We start from the raw sequence: 24109 nt of genomic DNA on the forward strand, positions 1-24109 counted from the left end.
AGAAAGAAAGAAAGAAAGAAAGAAAGAAAGAAAGAAAGAAAGAAAAGTCACACCCACCTACCTGAGAAAAAGACACTAAAGCAACTGTAAAAGGTTTCTTATGTTTTAGAGTGGACATATTGATGTCACCTGATATCAAAGTCATTCTTTGAACTGGACTTTTGAACCGTTCTATTGAGCAAACCCTCAAAACTCTTGCCAAATCTGGGCCTTTTGATTTGTGGATTTGGCTTTGACTTTAGGTTTGGCTTGGGCACCGTCTCCATTCTCAGATTCATGAAGATAGAGGAGGACACTGTCTACTCTCAGTGAGTGAACTTACTGAAGTATATCATTACCATTAACCTGACTGGGTCGCATTTCTTTCCAGTGGTCATTTTATGGATCACAAAAGCCAAATATCTACACTAAAGAGGCACATGAATACTTTTCATCACTTCACAGGTCCTCATTCTAATTCAAATTTTTACAACGATTATCACTTTATCAAGTATTTCAAAATATCGGCATTAAGTTTGAAACTACTTCGAAGAGGAGAAACAGAGCTATATAATAGCTCTGAACTGTAAGTCAGGCTGATTTGGAGTGAGTTAAAAGGAGCTGAACTGAAATGATAATGCGCTTGTGGGCAGGTCTACGGCAGCCTTTTATTAAAGGACTCTTTGTTGACTGTTTGTTCCGGGTCATTTTGATTGACTAAAGTTGACTAAAGCCAGGACTCGCTGAAAAAAACAAAAAACAAAACAAGCCATTGAGAGTGCTTGAGGTACTACAGCAAAGTCTTCAGACAGACATGTAGCTAAGTAAATAAATCATTTAATTGTTAGTAATAATAATAATAATAAACAACCCTCTAGAAATAATTACCATTTTAAATTAATTAATAAATAATTTAATCAATTTAATGATTCATAATATTAATAGTAATAAAAACCCTCAATATTACAATAATATTGTACAATATATAATACATAAAGCAAATAATAAATAAATGTATGTATTGCTTAATAATAATAAAAATAAACAACCCTCTATAGATCTTTATCATTTTAAACAAACAAATAATGTAATCATTTATTGATTAATAATAATAATAAACAACTCTATCATTACAATTTAAAAATATATAAATAATAATAATAATAATGAAACAACCCTCTATAAATCATTACCATTTTAAACAAATAAATGATGTCATTAATTTGTTGATTAATAATAACAATAAACAACTCTCTATAAATCATTACCATTTTTTTTTTTACAAAAATTACATTTATTTATTGAATAATAATAATAAAATAAATAATAATGAAACAACCCTCTATAAATCATTACCATTTTACACTAATAATTGAATCAATTAATTAATTAATTAATAATAAACAACCCTCTACAAATAATTTCCATTTTAAACAAATAAATATTGTAATTAATTTACTGAAATGATAATAATAATAATAATAATAATAATAATAACCAACCCTCTAAAAATCATTACAATTTAAACAAAATATTTATTTATTTATTTATTCATTCATAATAATAATAATCAGCCCTCTGGAAATCATTACCATTAAAAATGTATACAATTACATTTATTTATTGATTAATAATAATAATAATAATAATAATGATCTGCTTCTCATTGCAGGTGGCTCCTGTAATAAAGTCTTGAAGCCAAAAGACATTATCTCTCTTCTCTCTGCCCAGAATGTGCCAACCTAGTCTTGAACCGAATCAACCTGGCCCTTTTCCTTCTGACAAAAGACACTTTGGTGTAGAATGAAGCTCTCTCACGCTCTCTAAGACACAGCCTGCCAGCTGCATTCAACTACTGCATCTGTAATGAACACTGTCATCGGCTGAAACATACAGCAGCCAATGTTTGTGATTGCTAATGGCTGGTATATAAGTCTATCGAAAATATGAATAAAAAATATCATATGCTTACAGTTTCATATTGTTTAATAGTGCAGTTACAACAGCCACTATAATAAAACAACGTTTTGATAATGATGAAGCAACTTGCTTCTTTGACAAATAAATGTTTGTTGCATATGATCATAATTACATAAAGTACTTTCTTAAAAAGTTCAAGTGATTACTCAAGGCAATACACAAAACACATTTTTTCCATATGTGCAACATGACAGACAACATATAAGTGCTGTAGTTTAAGGCAATGTTAAGGCAGTTATTCTTGGCGAATACAAAATACACTTTCAAGTGAATTTGATATCAAATTCAACAATCCCTGATAGTTTTACACCAGAAATGTAATGGGTCTCTACAAACACCATTTTTATTTTATAATTACAGTGGATATAAAAAGTCTGCACCACTATTAAACAGCTGTGATGTAAAAATTGAAACAGATAAATCATAGCCCAGGCAGATGGAGATTACAGCTGTCACTGTAGGGACTAACCAGAAAGAGCTGCAACTCTCTTAATGTTGTCTCTTGACAGCCTCTCAGACAAGTTTTCTCTTTGTCCTCTCATCAGTTTTGGAGGGACACGCTGTTCTTGATAATGTCACTGTTGTGCCATAATTTCTGTCTTCACCGTGTTCTAAGGTATATCTAATGCCTTGGAAATGTTTTTGTAAGCCATTCCTTTAATGCATGGCATACATTGTATAATTTTGTGCTGTTCCAGATGAAAGATGCCCAATCGTGTCAAATTCTGTGGTTGTGGCTCCTAAACGGTGGTCCTACGTCGTACCGGTATAGAGGATCAAAGACGGCCGTTGTCACGGTTATGTGACCAAAAATGGCCATGCCAAGATGGCCTCTTTTCTCTTGGCATAACCACGTCCATATTCTCCTCGTTCGCTTCCTCCTCTGTGTGTGGAGTAGTATGTACAGTATGCAGTATGCCTATACAGTGTGCAAAAAACAGTATGTGAGCCGGGTAGTACGTCCGAAAAAACAGTAGGCGAAAAGTCTTTGGATGACCTACTACTTCCGAAGTGCATTCGATAGTCACTTCACTATCCAATGAGGCCACGGGAGAGGATTTGTCAATTTTTTACACAGCCACATGCCCAGTTTTAAAAAGGTGTGCACACTTATGCAATTTTCATATTAATAATTTTTCTCTGAAATGTGTCACTTTTGGTTTTCAGTGGTATTTTTACGTTAAAGGTGCAAAAGTTCTGGTATGATTTATCTTTGTTTTATTTTTTACATCACAAAAAACAGCTGTTTTAACAGGGGTGTGAAGACTTTTAACATTCATTGTCGCTATAATAAAGTATTGTGATCATAATAAAGTGTCTGCACTCGGTACCTCTCAGGTTTTTCCCCTTGACTTTATTTGCTCCGTCTTTGGCACAGTTGTGATTGCAGGCGTCATGTGTTTCCTCTTTGGCTAATGAACTCCTATTAAGAGTCCTGCCTATTGATCTTTCTAAGCCTCTTCATTTTCTCCTGCCGGACTGTTTCTGCTTCCAGACTAGAAATCTCAGTGAGCCTCTGAACAAAAGATGCTGAGGCACCCAAGTGTGGATCAGGGTACGACTGGCCTGAAAAACAATTACCGGCCCACGGGCTGGTTAGACAAGAGCACAGTTTGCTTATTCAGGTTTACACAGGTAACACTCTCCTCGCCTCATACAAAAGACTGGGGATTTCAATAAAGGCCTAGTGTCTGGCAGGGAGGACGAGAGGTATGTGTGTACTTAAGTGTTAAGTAATGTTTGTGAGCTCATGAAAACACATGTGCACATTCATCAATGTCTGTGTTGTGAATCTGTAACAGGAGTGAAGCGAGAGATCTCACCTGTTAAACACTGAGAAAACATCTAAATAACACATACGATGTGCTAAGTTTATTAGCACCAACTGACATAAATAAACTTAAAACAACAGTCTACTTAGAAGTGTTATCTATGGAAACTTGCTTAAGCCACAGAATAAAAGTAAAAACTTGTTATCTCACAATTCTGACTTTTTTTTTCTCACTCAGAATTGTGAGTTGCAGTTTGGACCGCAAATTTATATCTTACAATTCTGACTTTATTTGATTTTTTTCAGAATTCGGAATTTATAGCTTGCAACTGTGAGTTTATGGGCCCTATTTTAACGATCTGAAACGCAAGTATCAAGCGCGAAACGCAAGTAACTGTTGCTATTATACTGGCGGGATAAATGACTCTTGCGCCCGACACAAATCTAAAATGGGTTGGTCTGAAGTAGCTTCATTATTCATAGGTGTGGTTTGGGCGTAACGTGAAATAAACCAATCAGAGCGACATCTCACATTCCCTTTAAGAGCAGGCGTGCTTGTTCCATGGCGGATTGCTATAACGGCGGATTTGCCAGGCGCGCGCCAGGAGCGGTTCACATCCGAGGAGACCGACGTTCTCGTCAGGGCCGTAAAAGACAGAGAAGTGACATTGTATGGGGATGGGAGAAACACACCCAAATTAGCTTCGGTTAAACAGGCGTATAAAAAATTGGGTAAATGTGTAAGCTAGATTTATGCCTATTTTTTCACATTTTCATGGACACCACAATGATTTCCCTCGTGTGTTAAGATTTTTCCTTGTAATAATGTATGGTTTTCTAAAAATGAGAACTGCTGCGTCTGTGTGTAGATGAGATAAGCAAAGTGCATGCACGTTGTGCACACGCTACATTGATTATGGCCAAGCATGCGCCCTTAAAATAGCATATGAATAACATGCACAACGCGCCACTGACTTTAGACTAGGTTTTTCCTGGTCAGTGGCGCAATTGTTTTCTAAATCTGCAAAATAGCACCAGGGAACGTTTGCGCCGGAACACGCCTCCTCTTTGCGCTGAACCGCCCCCGGGAGCACAAATGCATTTCCTAGTTTACCGACGTGCGTCTGTGGAGGGAAAAGTCCGCTGTGCGCGGGTGCAAAATAGGAATGATACATGCGTCGGTGTACAAAGTCAATTGCGCTGGGTGCAAGATAGGGGCCTATATCTCACAATCCGAACTTTTTTTCTCAATTGCGAGTTATAAAGTCAGAATTGTGAGAGATTGCAATTACCTTTTTTTATGTTTTATTCATGTTTTTATTCAATTGTGTATTATTCCATAGTTATCAACATGGTAAATGACAATAAATCAGTTAATCACTGCTAACTTGTTAAAGATGAAATGCTCACTTTTGTTGTTAGCACCAACAGGGAAGAGATTGCGGACTCTGTTTGTTACCCTTGGCCTGAAAAAAAAAATGCAAGGAATAAGACAAGAGAGAGTGAAATATACAGTAAACAGTACACATATGCATAGCCAAATACAAAAAATAAATGTTATTTACCTTATGTTATTAAATGGTATTACCTGTTTTTATAGTTTTGAGATAAACAGAGTCTTCCACTGACAGATGGAGTGGTGGCCGGTAACAGAACTGATGGAAATGAGGTCAAATAATCAGACCTGGAATTGATGCAAAGAATATTAGTAAATTAAGAAAATCATAATATCGCACAGTACATTAGCAATCTTGAAGAACTCACCCGTAAATATGTGGTCTTGGGTCGCGCGGGGAAAGTTCTTTGCGGTGGGCAAATTTGGTTAAGTTGTGAGAATGATAAACATGGAACTCCTGAGAAAGTGGACTTGTGGGGTTGTGGTTAATCAGAACACCGTGTGCTTGGAAAAAGAAACATTTTGATGTTACAAACCTTTAAAATTTCCTGAGAAAGTGGCCATTTCAACCACTTTTATCTAAAATAATTGCAAAAGCATTCCCTGACCAAATTTACTATGCCAATAGACTATACATTTAACTGCTGCAAACAAAATATTACTGTGAATGTTGTGAGCGCCATCTACTGGTTACCCCACTGAAACTACCAATTACACATTTGTTCCATCTCATCAAATAATGATGTGACATTATCATCAATCTGAATACACACATAGTACTAAGACACTTTCTCTTGACATTTTTCCCATTTGTAGGCTATACTAACAATAATGATACAATAAGTGTCTCCAGCATGATTCATATATTATGAATGGAAAGAGGGAAATAGCCTACCTCTTATTTCATTAGTGACGCATGTTCCATTTCTCCATCGTTTATCAAATAATAAATGACGTCCAGAAATATTTATTTCACGGTCTTTGGCTAACAATGGAGGCAGAGACCTGAAAAGAATGTAGAATTTGGTTTAATTCATTCTGCCATTTTTAAGTGTTTGGTTTGACCCAAAACCATCTCAATATTTGCATAGGTTTCTCTAGAAGTTTGATATGAGGTAAAAACTGACAAAAAAATGCACAGAATGATTGCCATTTTAAAGAGATAGTTCACCCAATATGAAAATTCTGTCATCATTTAGTCACCCTCAAGTTGTTCCAAACCGGTAGCAGCTAAGAGTTTCTTTCTTCTGATGAACACAAAATAATATATTTTGAAGAATGCTGGTAACCAAACAGTTGACGGCAACTTAGCCATTGACTTCCACATTGTAGAAAAAATAAATACTATGGAAGTCAGCAGGGCCCACCAACTGTTTGGTTACCGACATTTTTCAAAATATCTTCTTTTGTGTTCAACAGAAGAAACTCATACCGGTTCGGAACAACTTGGGTAAATGATGACAAAATGTTCATTTTTGGGTGAATTTTCCCTTTAATTTACGATGATACTTCAAAGAACGTACACAAAAACAACAACATTATCAGCATATCCTAAAAAATCATATGGTTTTGTTAGTATAGGCCTAACGTTACTCACCCATCAGTAATAGAGTTGTGAGGCTCTAGATCCCTGGAATCTACAATGTCATTAAATGTACATGTTAATAAAACACCAGATACAGTTCATTATCTGCAGACTCTTCAGCATGCTGAACGTTTAATTAAACGTTATAAATACATCAAGAGAATATTATTGTATATTGTTGAAGAGACATTAACTATTAAGCTGCCCTGCATTCAGTAGCCTGTAAATGACTCACAGCTCGGGCGGCATGGATATTTCTCCCTCGCTGAAAAAACATTCATCCTGGATTCCGCAGACGTGTAACTGTTAGCATCCAGAAACTGGAGGACTGGAGATGTAGTTGGAAGAACAACTGGGTCGCGCGTCTGTAATGTCCTTCATTATCAGACGATTTTCAGTTGGCAGTGAGATCAGTTTGGGTCTAACGACGCTATTAGGCTTCATCTCCACTTTTGGATGTCAGACAGACTATAACGTCATTTTAGTACGTTTAAGTAGGCTTACACTAATAATTAAGGGCATTATTTAAAAAATATAGGCCTTTATCGGTCAATAAATGTAAAAAAAAAAAAAAAAAAGAAGGAAGCGGAGTCCATTGCGTCGACGTTACCACAGTTACTACTACCAAAACCACGTGACACTAGAATTTAGTGACAAGGTAAACTCAAAATGTTATTTGATTTTTTACAAATAATCGCACACGTGTAACTTATATAAATAAACCACACGCGGTTTGTTGGTTTTAATTAGTTTGCATGTGTGTGAACAATAGAAAAATAGCTTGGATTTATGTATGAATGTAAAAATGCTGAATACAGCATTTTATTTAATTTTATGTAGCCTACTTATATTTTTTTACTGTATTGAAATAAAACTAATGTTATGAATGCTTAACCAGCACTTCTATATCGAAACCCCTCCCCAAAATACATGTGTAATTACAGTGCCAGTCCAACAGGTGGCGGCTTTGTAAAGGCAGTTTCCTTCAAATGTCTTGGAAGAAGGAACACAGATCTGCTTCGGTTCATTCATTAGTTATTCATATCACATGGCTGAAAACTTAGATATTAAAGGCATTAGCTAATAGCACACTAATATATATGGCAAGTAATATCTGTTTATATGTGTAATCATTTAAAGATAGCTGTTCATAACTGAATCTGGAAATATAGAGTTTAATAATGGATGACACATCCATTTGCACCTAAAAAGTACAGAGGCTTCCAATAACTTGCAAATAAGACTAATTTTGAGACACTGAAGTGCAAATGCTTCATTGATTTATCCACTGGTTTTTATTGTTCATGGGTTAAAACCTGTGTCAGCTGGCTGTTTGGGTGCATAATTCATTTGTCACAGATGCAATGATTATATAAAAAGTCACAGAGAAGCCTTTACATACTAATAATAGGCTACTGTTCGTTCCCCTATCAGACTGATGAGTGTCCTCCCCCAGCAACACTTGCGTTTGTTCTCTTTCTGGTAGTTTTGAGGGGGAAAAAATTGAATGATTCAAGTGAGGTTGAAGCACTAGCAGTTATGTGCCAAGAAAATAACTTCTCCCAGAACTTTAGCAAGACCAAGAAGAAGATAGTGAACGAGGGACCACAGTGAGCACACATCCATTCACATCAATTGAACTGCTGTTGAGAGTTTTAGCAGTTGTAAGTTTCTGGATGTTTCGGTATATCACCACTATGCACCGTGGTTTAGAGAGCACATCAAACTAAGAAGCATCAAACAAAACACATCCAACTATAAAGCCTTCCCAGCAAGCAATTTTGCATTTAAAAGACATAATAGCCGTCCAAACACAGCCAAGAGGTCTAGGCTAAAACAAGCCTAGTGAAAATGTAGGTAGCCTCAGTGAAAATGTAGGTAGGCTAATAGACGTCTAAACCATGGCCCAAGAATAGACTAGTCATCAATTAGATAACAAAGAAATGAAATGAGTGAAGAAATGAAACCAAACACCTTGTAATCACTGTTTACGTTGCTTACATGATGGAATATCATACATCTCGCAAGTTACTTTGGCAAAAACGACATGTAACCAAACTCAAGATTATTTTGGCTAGAAGGGTTACTCATAGCCATACTATATTGGGTCTATAGACGGTGAAATGACGGCTGTTGCTTGCTGGGTTAGTTTGGCCTTACTCTGACTTACACAAACTTACAGATGCGCCATTGATAGTGTTCCTTCCTACTGGCTGCTACAGAAACTGCTCATTCTGAACGCAAAGAACTGTAGAGGGCAGTGAAGACATGAGCTACCCAGCATCTGAGATAGATGTCTTAGAAAGTCCAGATTAAAGCCATCCAGTGACTGACTGTTTAAATAAACACTGAAACAAATGTATCACTCATTGTTAGCTAAAAGGATAGTTCACCCAAAAATGTTGTCGTCATACCCTTATGTTGTTCCAAACCTTCATGAGTTTCTTTCTTCTGCTGAACTAAAATAAAATATTTTAAAGAATGTTGGTAACCAGACAGTGATGGTAGCCATTTCCTAGTAATAAGAAGTACCAACATTCTTTAAAATATCTTCTTTTGTGTTGAGCTCATACAGGTTTGGAAAACCTTAAGGGCGAGTACATGATGACAGAACTTTCATTTATGGGTAACTATCCCTTTAATGTTAGCTAATGCATTTATATAATGGAAACTTATTGTAAAGTTGTAGCTACTCTTTTAAGAACTATCTTTTCAACGAAGGTGGGCTCATAACACATTTCATTGTCACAAATGTACACCTGTTGCTGTATTTTTGCATATTTGACATATTTTGCTTGTACTTGCTCTAAGTAAAAAACACCGAAAATCGCTCAATATTCATTGATATGCATTAAATATATTAATTGAAACAACCACAGTCAGACACTGTTATAACACATCCATTCTGTTTCCCAAACGTCCACAGCTGATGTAAATTTGCTGATGCACAGCTAAATATATGTAAATTTTAATCAGGCATCTGGGCCAATCACTCTGTTGGGTCCTGTGGAGAGGGGCTGGTTTAAATAGAGCGCGAGGAGCATCAGCGGTTCTGAAGAGATCAGGCTGGAGTCTGTCTCAATTTCTCTCACTGGCAGCCGTCGCGCGCGCATCCGTGCCGGGATACGATAGCTTTCATACGGGCATTCGCTGGTGGGAGACTCGGCTGTATTTATCCACACTTGAAGCGTTAAAATAGTGCTTTTATGTGTGATGCTTATATTCTGAAGGTTTAATGCGTTATCTTATACGATTTTATATATGTATTTTAGTAGTTGTTTGACAGTTGGGGTTAAATTGGATGTTCACCCCATTGCCTTTTTAAATAGGCGGATGGTTAAAGAATACATTAAGTGCTAATGGTAGCAGCACACCAGCAAAACTCAGGTTGTTTAGTCTTTTAGGTGTAACTACGTTCATCTTTATTTAAAACAAAGTCGCAACGGCATTAGACATGATGATGAACATTGCCGTGGAGTTTTTCGTGGTCATTCTGAAAGTTCTCTGGGCCATCGTGATGGCCGGACTCAAGTGGCTCATACGGCCGAAGGAGAAGAGCGTAGCGGGACAGGTGTGCTTGATCACCGGGGCGGGCGGCGAACTTGGGCGGCTCTTCGCGAAGGAGTTCGCCCGGCGCCGGGCTACACTGGTGCTGTGGGACATCAACAGCCACAGCAATGAGGAGACTGCGGAGATGGTGCGACAGATCTACAGAGAGGAAGACAACCCGATGTCCAAAGAGGGTAAATAGGAGGATTTAACATTTATGTTTATCTATTTAGTAGATTTATCACAAGCAACTTATAGGTAGGTTTATGTCTTTGTAGGTATTTAAGCTTTTTCTGTGTGTGTGTGTAGTCCTGAATGTTTGCCTTTGTATAAATTAAAGACAAAATCTCCAATAAGCAGAACAATTTTTTTTTTTTTTTACTTTAACCCCCTTATTGGCATAATAGCTAAATAATCATCATATGACTACTACTAACATAATATGTAAGAACTTTCAATGTTGAGTATTCTAATATAAATTATATTTATTATTTATTATTAAAGTATAAAAATGTTTTAATTTATTTTTATTACTGACATTAAAGGGATAGTTCACACAATTTTAACTCTGTCACACTCACCCTCAAGTTGTTCTTAACATCTGCTGAACACAAAAGATATTTTGATGAATGTTGGTAACCAGACAGTCATTGACTTCTGTAGTAATTTTTTGTTCCTGCTATGGCGGTCAGTGGCTACCATCAACTGTTTGGTTACCAACATTCTTTAAAATATCTTATTTTGTGTTCAACAGAAGAAAGAAACAGGTTTAGAACAACTGGAGGGTGAGTAAATGATGACAGAATTTTCATTTTTGGGTGAACTATCCCTTTACGTTGTTGCGCTCTGGGTTGTCAATTATTATCATTTTTTTTATTTTATTGTTAATCTTAAAATCTACATAAATGAATGGCTCTAAATGTTCTGTAATTATGCAAACAATATAATCAAATAAGTTTGTTTACCTATGAACACCATTGTTTTCTGTTGAACGCAGTGGTGCAATGGTGTTTTTGTGTGATATTCATTAGAGACCCACCAGTTGGTGCCATCTATCGGTAGACCTGATATTAAACAAGCAGTTATCGGTCCATCTCTAAATATTAGGCTGTAGTCTTACCTATCGTTGCAATTATCCTGGTTAAATCATTCAAAATATCATTGGCTACTTGGTGGAGATTTTTCCCCAAATGCTATCAGACTCTGAATCAATTCATTTGTTGAAATCAAATGAAGCTTGAGGAAGTTGCACAGGAAAGTTGTGGTTTTCTGCATCTCGGATGATGACGATCTAATGTGTTTCTCCTAAGGAGCTGTCGATGGTGTGGAAGAGGTCCCTCCGTTTCAGCCGCAGGTGTATACGTACGTGGTTGATGTGGGCAAGAGGGAGAGCGTGTACTCCATAGCAGAGAAAGTGCGCAGGGAGGTCGGTGAAGTGGACTTGTTGATCAACAACGCTGGTGTTGTGTCCGGCCACCACCTGCTGGAATGCCCCGATGAGCTGATCGAGAGGACCATGGTGGTGAACTGCCATGCACACTTCTGGGTGAGTCTAGTTTTACTTTGCCACCGCTCAACTGTATACTGCAATATCCAATAGTGTAACCAGACATTTAAAAGTCAATGTGCATCAACCGTATAGCTCTTTTTAAGTGGGGAAAACACAGAGGAATGTCCTCTTTTAGTGATTGTGCTATATCACATGATGCCACTGTTCATGCACCCATCTGTTCAGCACGTACTCATTTCTCTGCTCTGGTATTTGTGCTTGAGCCAAGTTGGAAAGCAAACATCTTTTGCTCCATGCATGTTCATAATAAGTTTTAAATTTTGACTTGTATGCTAAAAAAGCACTGTTTATTCTTTCAAAATCAGTTACATCAACCACTTAGAAGCTCAGTCGTTTAATCCATCTGGTGTTGAGTGCAAACAAATGTCTGTCATCTGAGATGGGCCACCCCCCCCCTTAAAACACTCCAATAAGTTTAGCATATTCCTCATGTAATCACCCCTGTCCTGTCTGGCCCTTTCTCTTTTAGTCTGTCATCCATTTGTTTCCATTCGTTCCTTTGTTTGTGGCAGCCAATATTAATATTTACGGCTCAGTCTGGATGTACTGCAAAAGTAGACATCCACAGGCTGTGAGATTATGAGGATCTGGCACGCGTTCAGGAAGAATATCAGTATGGGAGCTGATCTAGGATCAGATTACCCTCCCTGACTTCATCAATTTCAGTCCCTGTGAGTTGTAACATCAGAACTGATCTTAAAACCATACTTCCACTCGGAGAGGTTTTATTAACGTGCCCCCTGTCGTTTCAACATTGTCCTCTCCAAAGCTCCCTGATCTGTGGATATAAACAAGCTCTGAGCAAGACAACTCCAGCAGGGGGGTTTAGTAAGATCACCAGGAACAATCTGCTCTCCCTTGGTTTGTTAATTTAAAGCCCATTGAAGAGCACATCCTGCCTGGGGAAGTACCATTTGGACGAGTCCATTCTCACTTGGCCTCGCTAATTAACCTCTTTCCAGTAAATGCGTAAAAGGCCTGTCTGTAGTTTGCATTGTTTTGAGACCACCTTGTGGGGCGAGCTGTAGTAGGGCAGTTTGTTTTAAATCATGCTGCTAAAGTCACGTTGTGGAGAATTGTGAAATTATTATAATAATAATAATAATTATTATTATTATTATTATGTTTGATTTTGCATGTGACTGTTGGGGATATTAATATTTTAATGATTAGCACGGCAGGACGGTTAAAGGGATAGTTAAAACTAAAACTAAAAATCATAATTTACTCACCCTCAAGCTGAACATAAAAGATATTTTGAAGAATATGGGTAACCAAACAGTTGATGGACCCCATTGACTTCCATAGTATGGGAAAACTGTTGTTTTTGGTTATGGTTACCCATATTCTTCAAAATAGCTGCTTTTGTTTTCAGTCGAATAAGGAAATGCATACAGGTTTGGAAGAACTTCAAGGTGATTATGAATTTGTAGAGAAGTGAGGGCTTACATCACCCCAGACCCCCTGGAAAACAAATATATTAATAAATATTGATGGGCCTTTTACACTGACTAAATGTTTTTTGATGGCCTTGGGAGTGTTAAGATCTCACATTACGATATCACGCTTCGTTTTATAAGGGAAGACTTTTATTCAATTGGCAAATGTGAATGAGCACATCCTAAACACTGGAAGTCCTTTTAATGAAGCATGAAAATGCCTGGACACAAACTGAGCTTAAGTGTAACAGCATGTTGTTTGCCATCTTTTTTTTATTTTTATTCTTTTCACTTGTTTTGTTTTTTTTAAACTTGGAAGTTGTTCAGTGTAAGCCGCAGTGGTGCTGTAGCAGATGCACTTGTTAGTGGTAAAGTTGGGATTCTCATTAAGGTTTTTGGTTGTTTGCTTAAGCTTTATGCAATGCATGGTTTCTTGTGGGGGATTATGATGAAAGCAGAGCTTAATCATTAAGGACAGGCAGGGAATACCAAGCGGAGGATGTGGTCATTAAAGCCACAAGCCAGCTGAATAGAAATGCACCAACACTGCTTTTCCTCTTTCTCTTTCACACAAACATGTTCTCTTAATTGGTTGCTGCATGCATGTGGTTTATAACATTGCAACACCACTTTTCTTTTTTGTCTTTCGTCTCCCTATTTACAACTCATTTTGTGTTGGCATGTTTTGTACAGAAAGGATGTTTTAAATATGCATGCTTAATGTGATGCCTAGCGCTAACACTTAAATCAATTGGTCTGGGATAAACCGTTTTTACATTTCAGTATTTGCATTAGACTTTCACATTGTCCGTAACTTTGATGGACCGGGTCAAATAGTTTTTTCCACAGTGACAGTGGAGGCCACTAAAACACCACCTTTGTGCCTAAACAAGCAAATATGAACAATGTAATATTACAAAATACAATTATTAACATATGAACAAAACATGTTACAAATGAACTGAACTAATCTCAATCAACTTTCTGTATCTGCCTGAACTTAAACCTTCCTCCTGGTCTGCATGGACTTGAGTGGATAGTTCACCCAAAAATGAAAATTGTCATTTACTTAGATACTCACCCTCAAGTTGTTCCAAACCTGTATGAGTTTCTTTCTTCAATTTAACACAAAAGAAGATATTTTGAAGAATGTCAGTAACCAAACCGTTGATGGGCCACATTGACTTCTATAGTATTTCTTTTCCATACTATGGAAGTCAATGGCTACCGTCAGCTGTTTGACTACCCATATTCTTCAAAATATCATCTTTTGTGTTCAGCGGACGAAATAAATTCATACAAATTTGGAACAACTTGAGGGTGAGATGAAAGAATTTCCATTTTTGGGTGAACTATCCATTTGTGGTCGCCTGAAATTACAAACGTTGTCTGTTTGTCCTTCATCCTCCTCTGCATCAGTCCCTCTTTTTTTTTTTTCAACTCCTTTATTAATGACATCAAAACTATTTGGGCGTGTGAAGAAACTTTTCACACTCTGCTGCCGTGACATTTTTGCAATTGTATGCACGCTCGCCACCAACTAGACATGGGTGGGAATTAGTTATAAGTGTGTAATCTGTCAAAATGACAGACGGCATTCAGATTTTTCCATCACTGCTAAAAAAAGTCAATGATGGAAAATAACTAACTAACTTTAATTTTCATAGAAAACAAGAAAACTCTGGTCAAGCCATTTCATGGGGTCTTTAAGCTGTCCATAATGTGCTAATATGGCTTCCAGGTGTGTCCATTTCTTTGTCCATACTGGACCGAGAATAAATTGCAAACGCTGTTGTTTTTTTGCCTTAATGGATTTCAGATATTTGTTTCATCCATTGAGTATTTTTCAGAGTTGTAGCCACTGCCTTCCAAATCTTTTTACTTTTATATAAATCCTTTCTTCTCGTCATAGTGAAGTTAAGCCTGTCTTCGCAACAGGTCCATGTCATCCTCTTAAAGAGTCTTAAACATGACCTGGCAGCCGGTTCAGCGCCTTCATTTCAACGGTCTGCTGTGTTTCGAAACTCTTCAGGCGGGAAGGGCAAACTCCAGATGGACATCATCTTTATTTTGTTGGATAGCATGGTGGGAATGTAACAACTGGAGGAGCCAACAGGAAGTGAGGCCATTATCTCTTCCAGGCTGTCTGTGCTCAGCTGAGGCCCTTCACTCTTTCCGTACTTCCAGCTGTGTTTGAGTCCCAGGACCAGTGAGTTCTCTTCAGACCGACTTGAGAATAGCCGGTAGGAGTGGCACTGTGGCGGACTGACTGGTACTTGGCGAAGTAAAACTTGAAGTGATGCAAATGACCAGATTTAGTGTCTAGTCAGATTTGGAGAGCCGATCGAAGTAAGCTTCTCTTTTTCCTCTCTGACGTTGACCCCATAATAGGCGATATGTGAGCAGTGCATTCCACACCTGGGCGCAATGGTGTCCGTGAAAGCCTCCTAGTTGCTAAGTGAGCGTGGTTGAAGCAAAAGATTCAGGGCTGTCCCTAGAGAAAAGCATCAAGGGATAGAGAGTCTTGTACACAAGCTTGCTGGTAATGGGGAGCTGCTGCCTGACCCACTTATATGACAATTGCTTTCTTGTCTAGGGATCAGCTTGACAAGATGCCAACTGACAGGAGCCAAGTTCTCCAGCCTGCATTCCTGCTAGACCAGGAGAAAGGGTGCAGCCAGGCAGAAGGGTCTTACTTGAGTAGTTTTAGATGGTCTTGCTCAAGATCAATGCACCTGTACCCGTTATTTGATTTGGGGCTGCTTATATTTGAAGAGCTCCCAGCCAACAAGATTCACCAGTGGCTTTATTTGGCTTATTTAAATAAGGTTAAACTGCTCCATATTGTGGTTTTCAAACTGATTCCATAGATCCAGCCCCCCATTTTAATGAGACATCAGCAATACAGTATCAGCGTATGAGTTAGCCCCCACTTCATTTTCTGAGGGCTGTACATCAATCTGGCCAATGCTTTGCTACATTTCTCTGGTCGGTCCACTTTCTTCTAATTAACGGCCATCTGGGCTATTATGTGTGACAATATTTGTGCATATTCCTATTGGTCAAACATTAGCACTAATCCAGGCTGACACGGCAGCTGTGAAGAGCTTTGTGATGAGCAAAGCACTTGCGCTTGTATCAATTAGAGAGCACAACAGGCATAGAACCACTGCAAGGGCCAAGGAAGCTCTCTGCTGTTGGAAGTTAATTTAGCGTAAACTCAGGCGCTGAGAAGCAATTACGGAAGCTATGAATTAAGACATGAACTTCTGTTCGGTTTCACACATTTTGTGTCTGAGAGGTCAACAAGGCCATGCCCACATCAGTGCCGGCCCCCTCATTCCATAGCGGATTGGGTTTTTACAAAGACTCAGCCATTTCTGCTCATTTGTGCAAGTTCAGAGATTATGGGGTGATGGACTAATGGTCAAGGGGGTGAGCTGGTAATGTTGGGTTTGATTTGGCCAGGCCTAGCTACTTGATCAAATCATTGGGTTGATTACAATACCAACCCAGTTGTTTGACCAAATCAAACTCAAAATTACCAGCACAGTTACTTTGCCAGTCCAGTTACTTGACTAATGCTGAGTTTGACTGGTCATGTTGAGTTGATTTACCAGCCTATTTTCTTGACCAAAATCAAACCCAACATTACCAGCCCTGTGACATTGAGTTTGATCGATCAAGGAGTTGAGGTTGTAATGTTGCTGGTTTGGTAGATTCCACCCTTGAACTGCCTAATTGTTAGGATCCAAGGTGGTCCATGAACAGTACGTTTTTGCTAAAGTGTTTGAGACAAAAATCACAAAATAAATGTAGATTGAATGAACTTACATGGTGTCCTTATCCAACGACTCCATGAAATGCTTTCCCATGTTAATGAATGTTTGTCTCTTTTTTCATTCATAGCTCTTATTCCAGTGTGCAAGTTGAATGGCTTCAAGTTCCTTAGCAAGGGTAATTTAACGAATTTCCCATTAGATGCAAGAGAGACTTTCGATTGCCTGAATCTTGACTTTCTGTCTCGTATCATGCTAGTCTAATCTGTCTTATTGGCAGCAGAACATAGTCTAAACTCTCCAAATCACATTTTAATACTGTAGATTGCAGCATTTGGAAGATGTTGGCATTTGTGCACTACAGGCCCAATTTATCCTAATGCTTCATTTGCACGCATACTTATCATCAGTTTTGCATGCAAGGCACAAGTACAGATTCAAACCGGTCCAAGTCTGCTCCCTTGAAGGAACCCCCAACACAATGAGATGAATATTAAGAGCAATTTTACACTTAATGCACTGGAAAAATACACAGTTTACTCTTAACGTCAGGGATTAAATGCCTAGCATGTGGACCGCAGCGCTCAACTGCACGAGTGGATTGCCTCATGAGAGTGAAGTCAGTGGAAGTAAATTTGAGAGATTCCAGTTCCATATTTCAACATGTCAAGATGACGTGTCGAGACGGCTGGCAGAGGTGTGAAATGCACACAGAGCCGTGCAAGATAGTACCATTCTCAAGCGTGGCCAAGGTCCTTTTCAACTGGGCATGTTTATAAATGGTGATATCATTGAAGGCCTCTGGAAGGGGCTCTGTTGTTCTTGGCACTCACACGTTTTTCTTTTTCATAGCATGCTTCGTGTTCCATTGAGGTTTGACTATAAAGCCACAGGCGGTTCTGTGGGGCTTGTACGGCAAATCCTTTCTAAGAGAGCAGTAAATGGATGACGCCGGTCATGTTTTTCATCATTATTGTGTCCACCCCCTCACTTCCTCTGGGTCTGAAGAGAATGGAAGATGAGGCACGATTGTGTGTGTGGTGTGTTTTTTTTATTTATTTTTATTCACTCTGTCTTTTGTCCAGCCGGGATCGGCGAAAGTGGAAGATGACTTTGATTCATTGCATGAAAGAAACTGTCAATAACAGCCAGGCAAGATGTCAGAGCAGCTGAGTAACGTTAACAAATCTAGTCCAGAAGTGTTCAGTTAGTACAAGCTAACTTGTATTAATCTTCTACATTTTAAACCAAGCTTAAACAAAGCATTTATTTGCACCCGTCATTACAAACTAATGTGACTTTTTATGGATTGTTTGTTGTTTTGAGTAGGATCTTTTCAGTATGGTTAACAAAACCTAAAAGATTAGTTCAACTCTTTGATTGTCACAGTGGTTAACAAACTTTAGTTTATTTTGACATATTTATCGGGTGGACTTCCTTTAATCGTTCCAATGCTAATGTGTAATCCATGCTAAAAGGTGGTGTTTGTTTCCCATCTTTGTTGACCTACAGCGGTGGTGTTGTGGTCTTTAGCCGTATTGTGGTGACAGTGGTGAGTGAGTACGCCGCTCTGGCTTTGTGCTCTTGATACTGAGATGCCACTCTTGGGACCAACTCGTTGTGAGAAAAGGAAACCACAGACAAACCACTTGTTGTGAACTTGCAAGTGGTCTTTTCACCTTTTTAATAAGCCATTTCAGACCAATACGAAACCAGACCAAAGTCTGGTGCAATACTTCATCCATTAAAGTAGTTTGCTTCCCATCCAAGTTAAACCTCCATGTCGGAAATGAAAACTTTCTCAAAAACTAGTACTACCAAAACAAATTGAGCTGTACATAAATTAATCTCTTAAGTGCATGTGGAAAGCAAGCTCCCTGTAAATGGCCTTTAAGACTGTAATGGAATTGTGTTTCTAAACTCCCCCAGCAGGATGAGGGAGATGAGTGTTTAGTCTCAGTGAATTATTAGTCAGGGAGGAGGAAAAAAAAACGGATCAAAGGGCTTTGGCAGAGACGAACAGCAACAGCAAAATAACTGTCTTTGTCCCCCCCCCCCCCCCCCCCCCCCCCCCCCCCCCCCCTCCCTTCTCTCTCTCTTCCTCTTCCAGACCACCAAGGCATTTCTTCCCAAGATGCTAGAGATGAACCATGGCCACATTGTGACAGTTGCCAGTTCACTGGGCCTTTTCAGCACAGCTGGTGTGGAGGTTAGTACATTGCATCCATCACATAAATCTATTGGCAGACTGAAATAAAAAGAGAGCGTGTTTGGAGAGTCTCAGCACGTTGGCTCGGCGTGGCATGGAAATTCGACGCGGCGCACAGCACGCCTAGCACTCAACGCCAATTAAGGAGCATGCTAACACTGAGAGATGCTCAGAGGTTTCTCTGGGCCTACCTGCTGCATAGACAAAATTCCCATGATCCATTGGGGGTTCACACATACTGTGAATACTGTGCACTTACTCCATTAACTCCAATGGGTACAGAGATGTCTGTACTTTTTAAAATGTGTTTTTGAAGTAATAGTCAATTGATATATCAGCTCTTGAATTACAGATGTCAGTTAAAATATTTAATATGTGCGTGTATATATTTAACTCGCACTGCACCGTCACTTCTTAGACATTCCAAGACCCAACAAACATCGACCGAACGTGTTCAATTGGCGAAAACAAGCATAGACCGAAGGCAACTGTGGTAATGCACTGATCCAACAAAACACAAGTGCCGTTGGTCGCCATCTATCGGTTCAGTGTGAGCTCTTTACATGTTGCTAGACAGAATTGCTAAACACTTTTCCAAAATGATATCTCTCATTGGTGCTGGTGTAGCATTAAAGTCACTTTTAATCTGTTAAACCAGCCTGTGTATATGAGGGATCTCTTAGAGTTTGGAGTCCAGCACATGTACAATCCTCTTCTTTCACTGCTGTCCAAACTGGTGTCATTTTTCCCAGCAGCCTTTTGGGGAAACTTTTTTTTTTTTTTTTTTTTTTTTTTTTGTTAGCTGTACGTGTACTTCTATTTTACAAGCCCTCATCTTTACTCTCACTTCAAAGGGTCCCAGAAGCCCAATCACACTGTCTGACCTATTATGTTTCCTTGAATGTGACTTTTTATGGTTCGCATTATTGGAGTGACTCAAGCTGCTGTGAGCCCCTTTATTCCAGAGTGTTTATCTACACGCATCTGTGTTTGCCCACTCTGTTCTGAAGATCCCGTTCACCGCAAACCACATCAAAACCCTCCCATGCGGCTCTACCTATACTCCATACACAACAAAAGAATGCTAATGAAACCGTAGATCCCAGTGCTCCCATGCTATTACAGGGAAAACTGCCTCGGGAAGCTTGATAATGTTCACCAAACTCTGTTTCCTCTTGGTTTCAGGATTACTGCGCTAGCAAGTTTGGTGCCATCGGCTTCCACGAGTCCCTGAGCCACGAAATCAAGGCTTCGGAGAAGGACGGTATCAAGATGACGCTGGTGTGTCCTTACCTGGTGGACACGGGCATGTTCAGAGGATGCAGAATAAGGTAAAAGAAAGGAGCCGTCCAAATGTTAAGATTGGGTTTCAGATGGACACTAAAGGAGCGAACGACACAATGCGTATCTAGTTCGAGTAGACATTGCTTAACAACAGTCAGGGTAGCTTTGCTTGTGGCCTCTCATGTCACTGTCAGCTTGGGTTTTCATGCACACAATAGGGGCTTCCACTTGAATAAGGTGCATGCTGGATCTGTTTCCACTCAATAATGACTTGCTCTGACTGGCTAAGCACTTTGGGCTGACTTTATTAAACAAAGACGACTCTTAATCATCATGTTTGCTTTCTTTTTTTTTTCCGCCTGGGTTGGTCAGGAAAGAGATCGAGCCGTTTCTCCCTCCATTGAGACCGGAGTTCTGTGTGACACAGTCCATGAGGGCCATCCTGACAGACCAGCCCATGATCTGCACGCCTCGCATTGTATACATGGTCAACTTTATGAAAAGGTGGGTATGGGTGGTCTCAACTGGAGTTTGAAATGCTTCCAGATTTTCGGAACAATCAGTTTTAACACATTCCCATTTGTTTTTGTTTTATAGCATTTTGCCCTTCGAAGCAATCGTGTGTATGTACCGGTTCCTGGGTGCAGATAAGTGCATGTACCCCTTCCTTGCTCAGAGGAAAGAGGCGATGAACAACAACGAGGCAAAGAATGGGATCTAGAGGGCGCCGTTTCCAACCCACAAGGGTACATTTCTAACCCGCATGAGGATAAGACCACTGAGAGGGCAGAAGGAAGTGAAAAGACTGCGTTTAGACTGGTGCACTTGCATTTGGCAGATGCAAAGGTTTACCATATTGTTCCTCTGGAACAAAGAAAGCTGTGTACTACACTAAGGATTTATTTGTTGATTTTTATGTGTTGTCATTTATTAAAGTTTGTTCCATCTATATACTGTGTCAATAGTTTTGAAATCATACATGAGCTATTCAGTAATTAACTATTTACGTAATGTAGTCACCAGCATTATCTAGCGTCTTTGTGAAACTATACAGTATGTTACTGTACGAACAGTAAATTCTTGTCACTTTTTTGTTTCGTTTGTGTGTAGACATGCACTGTATTTACTTTCCTCTACACTGCCAACATTATCTACACCGTTCAATGTGGCACCACGCCACTCTGTTCCCCAATTCGATACATTAAAGGCAGCAGCAGGAGATCATGTGTCCGAAAGGGCCCAGTTATGAACCATGTGATGTTATAGATAAAATATTTTGCATTCTCCCCTCCCCACCCTCATTTCTTTTTGTTGACATCATGAGAAGTGGGTAAAACGCTGGTCTGTTTCCAGCTGCTGGTGGGACGGAAGTGTATTTAATTTTTTTTTTTTTTACTCTTTAATCTACAGAGGCATATGGTATTTTGTATATGTTAATGTCAATCTAAAGGGATGGCCTGATTTTCTTGTCATTGTCATTGCCCATTTTGAACTTGTGCATCAACTGAAAAATACTGTTTTGGTTACATAATTTTTTTATTTTTTTTATAATTGATTCATTATGCATTTCTGAAATGAATTTGAAATGGGATTGAATAACATGAGGATGTTGTCATCATCTGAATATGATGCATTTTCACATTTGTTAATTTAATGCTTTTCCTTTTTGTTTATGCAAACCTGAACCATTGAGTTTCCACAGATATTTTGTATGTTTAGGCAAAAAAATGACAAAACACATGAGTTTAAACTACATTCCAATAGGCATGTGATGAGCCTAAAATCTCTACCTCTTCATGTTTGCCATTTGTTAACAGTATGACATAAATACTCTTTGTAACTTTCCTAAAGAGTGCTCTATATAGGAGCACACAACATGGTTCCAATGTTTAGTGTCTCTACCTAACTTAAATTAATAAAATGATTTAGATTATTTGTTGTTGGTTTTTGTGTATTAGTCAAAACCGCCGTGTCTTTTCATAAGCCTGACTCTCAGCAACCGCAAAATATCAGCAAATGCCAGAAATTCCTAAGGAACTTGGCACAGAAAGCGAAGGTTTTAGTGTTTGCCAACTTTTCTAGCAAGTAAATTCCTGAGTGCATCCCTATAATAACTTCTACAGGCGCAAGAAACATGACATACTGCAACTAAAAGCTCACAGAACAGAAGGAAACTTCACTTTTAGGCAGCAGCAATATTGTCCATCATACAGCATATGGGTGGGACTTTGGGGTTAAATTGTTTGACTCAGATGTTCCATTCAAGCCAAAATGCCTGTTATCCTTAGTTGTGAAAGGGATTACGAAATGCATTTAACCGCGAGAGAAAATGCATCACAGGAAGTAAGGAGGTCTTTCCTCTTTTGCTAAGCTTGTGATTGACCATGCTTCATATTTACACTTTTACTACTGCTCGAGTGTTTCATTAGTGATGAATCAGTGTCACAAAAACGGTGAATTGCATATACAGGGAGTTATTTTAAAACATGACAGACCTATTGCATGTTGAGTGGGCGTGGTGAATCAGAAAACAAGTCGTAGTAAATGCCAGTTAAGGATTTGGACATTGACTGATGTTATTTCATATTTTGATGACATTAATTACGTGGTTTACAAGCCCATTCATCTGCGCACAATTTCAAGATGATTTGCGATTTATAGGCCTGGTTTCACAGACAGGGTTTAGATTAAGCCAGGATTAGGCCTTAGTTTAATTAGGACATTTAAGTAGCTTTTATAAAAGTGCCTTAGAATACACATTACTCGTGTGCATCTTGAGACAAAACAATGGACCTGACATATTTTAAGATATGTCAGTGCAAGTTGCTTTCAGATAAGACAGTACACACATCAATTTTAGTCTGGGACTATAGTTTAAATCTTGTCTGTGTAATCGGGGGGTAGATTTCACATCTGTAAGTGAGGAACATGCGTACGTTCGTTCTCTGAATCACATACGCACATTTGAAAAATAATCGTTAGATCAAATGTAGGATGGTTTTTACGCAACATTTTATAAATGAAGCTCCAGGTCTACGAAGTTTTGTACTATTCATTGGGTCTATTAAAACAATGCGTTTATTGGAATTTTGTGCGTAAACCTGATTTTTAAAACGCAGTAAAGTTAAGACAAATTAATATTTGAACATCAATAATAATTGATAACTGAGCACCAGCATATTAGAATGATTTCTGAAGGATCATGTGACAATGAAGACTGGAAATTCAGCTTTGCCATCACAGGAATAAAGCATTTAAAAAAATGCATTAACGTAATCATATTCCACAGTTTTTACTGTATTTTTTATCAAATAAATTCAGCCTTGGTGAGCATAAGATACTTCTTTCAAAAACACAAAAATTTGAATTATTTTTGACTGGTAATACCTATACTCTAAATTACTACTAAATAAATCAAATGATGCAGTTAAAGATTCTAGTTCCTTGTGTGATTATCATTAGCATGCTTCCATATCAGACATTTTTTTCAAGCTAATGGGTGAGGGTAACCAGACGTCCCCTTTTTCTGTTTTTTTTGGTGTATCGTCTCTGGAAACATCCAAACTAA

General features: G+C 38.6%; 2 protein-coding genes across 3 annotated transcripts; one reads left to right on the forward strand and one right to left on the reverse strand.

Annotated features, from left to right (window-relative positions):
- Positions 1-1949: 1949 nt before the first annotated feature.
- On the reverse strand, positions 1950-7334 carry cUnh8orf89 (chromosome Un C8orf89 homolog). 2 transcript variants are annotated; one of them, XM_084399381.1, is made up of 7 exons: positions 6947-7334; positions 6724-6763; positions 6022-6131; positions 5495-5630; positions 5319-5414; positions 5141-5196; positions 1950-3551 (listed from the first exon to the last, which is right to left on the reverse strand). In XM_084399381.1, exons 1-7 carry the CDS (start codon positions 6990-6992, stop codon positions 3421-3423), a joined length of 615 nt encoding a protein of 204 aa, XP_084255507.1. In that variant the 5' UTR covers positions 6993-7334; the 3' UTR covers positions 1950-3420. The 2 variants fall into 2 exon arrangements, with proteins under 2 accessions (XP_084255507.1, XP_084255506.1); XM_084399380.1 differs by having other exon boundaries at positions 1950-3525; positions 6947-7272.
- A 2368-nt stretch (positions 7335-9702) lies between these two features.
- On the forward strand, positions 9703-22474 carry rdh10a (retinol dehydrogenase 10a). Its single transcript, XM_084399201.1, has 6 exons — positions 9703-10454; positions 11571-11806; positions 19159-19257; positions 20443-20588; positions 20914-21045; positions 21139-22474. The coding sequence occupies exons 1-6, from the start codon at positions 10166-10168 to the stop codon at positions 21260-21262; spliced, it is 1026 nt and encodes a 341-aa protein (XP_084255327.1). The 5' UTR covers positions 9703-10165; the 3' UTR covers positions 21263-22474.
- Positions 22475-24109: the final 1635 nt, after the last annotated feature.

Source organism: Rutilus rutilus (assembly GCF_951802725.1).
Source record: "Rutilus rutilus genome assembly, chromosome: 24".
NCBI classification, from domain to species: Eukaryota; Metazoa; Chordata; class Actinopteri; order Cypriniformes; family Leuciscidae; genus Rutilus; species Rutilus rutilus.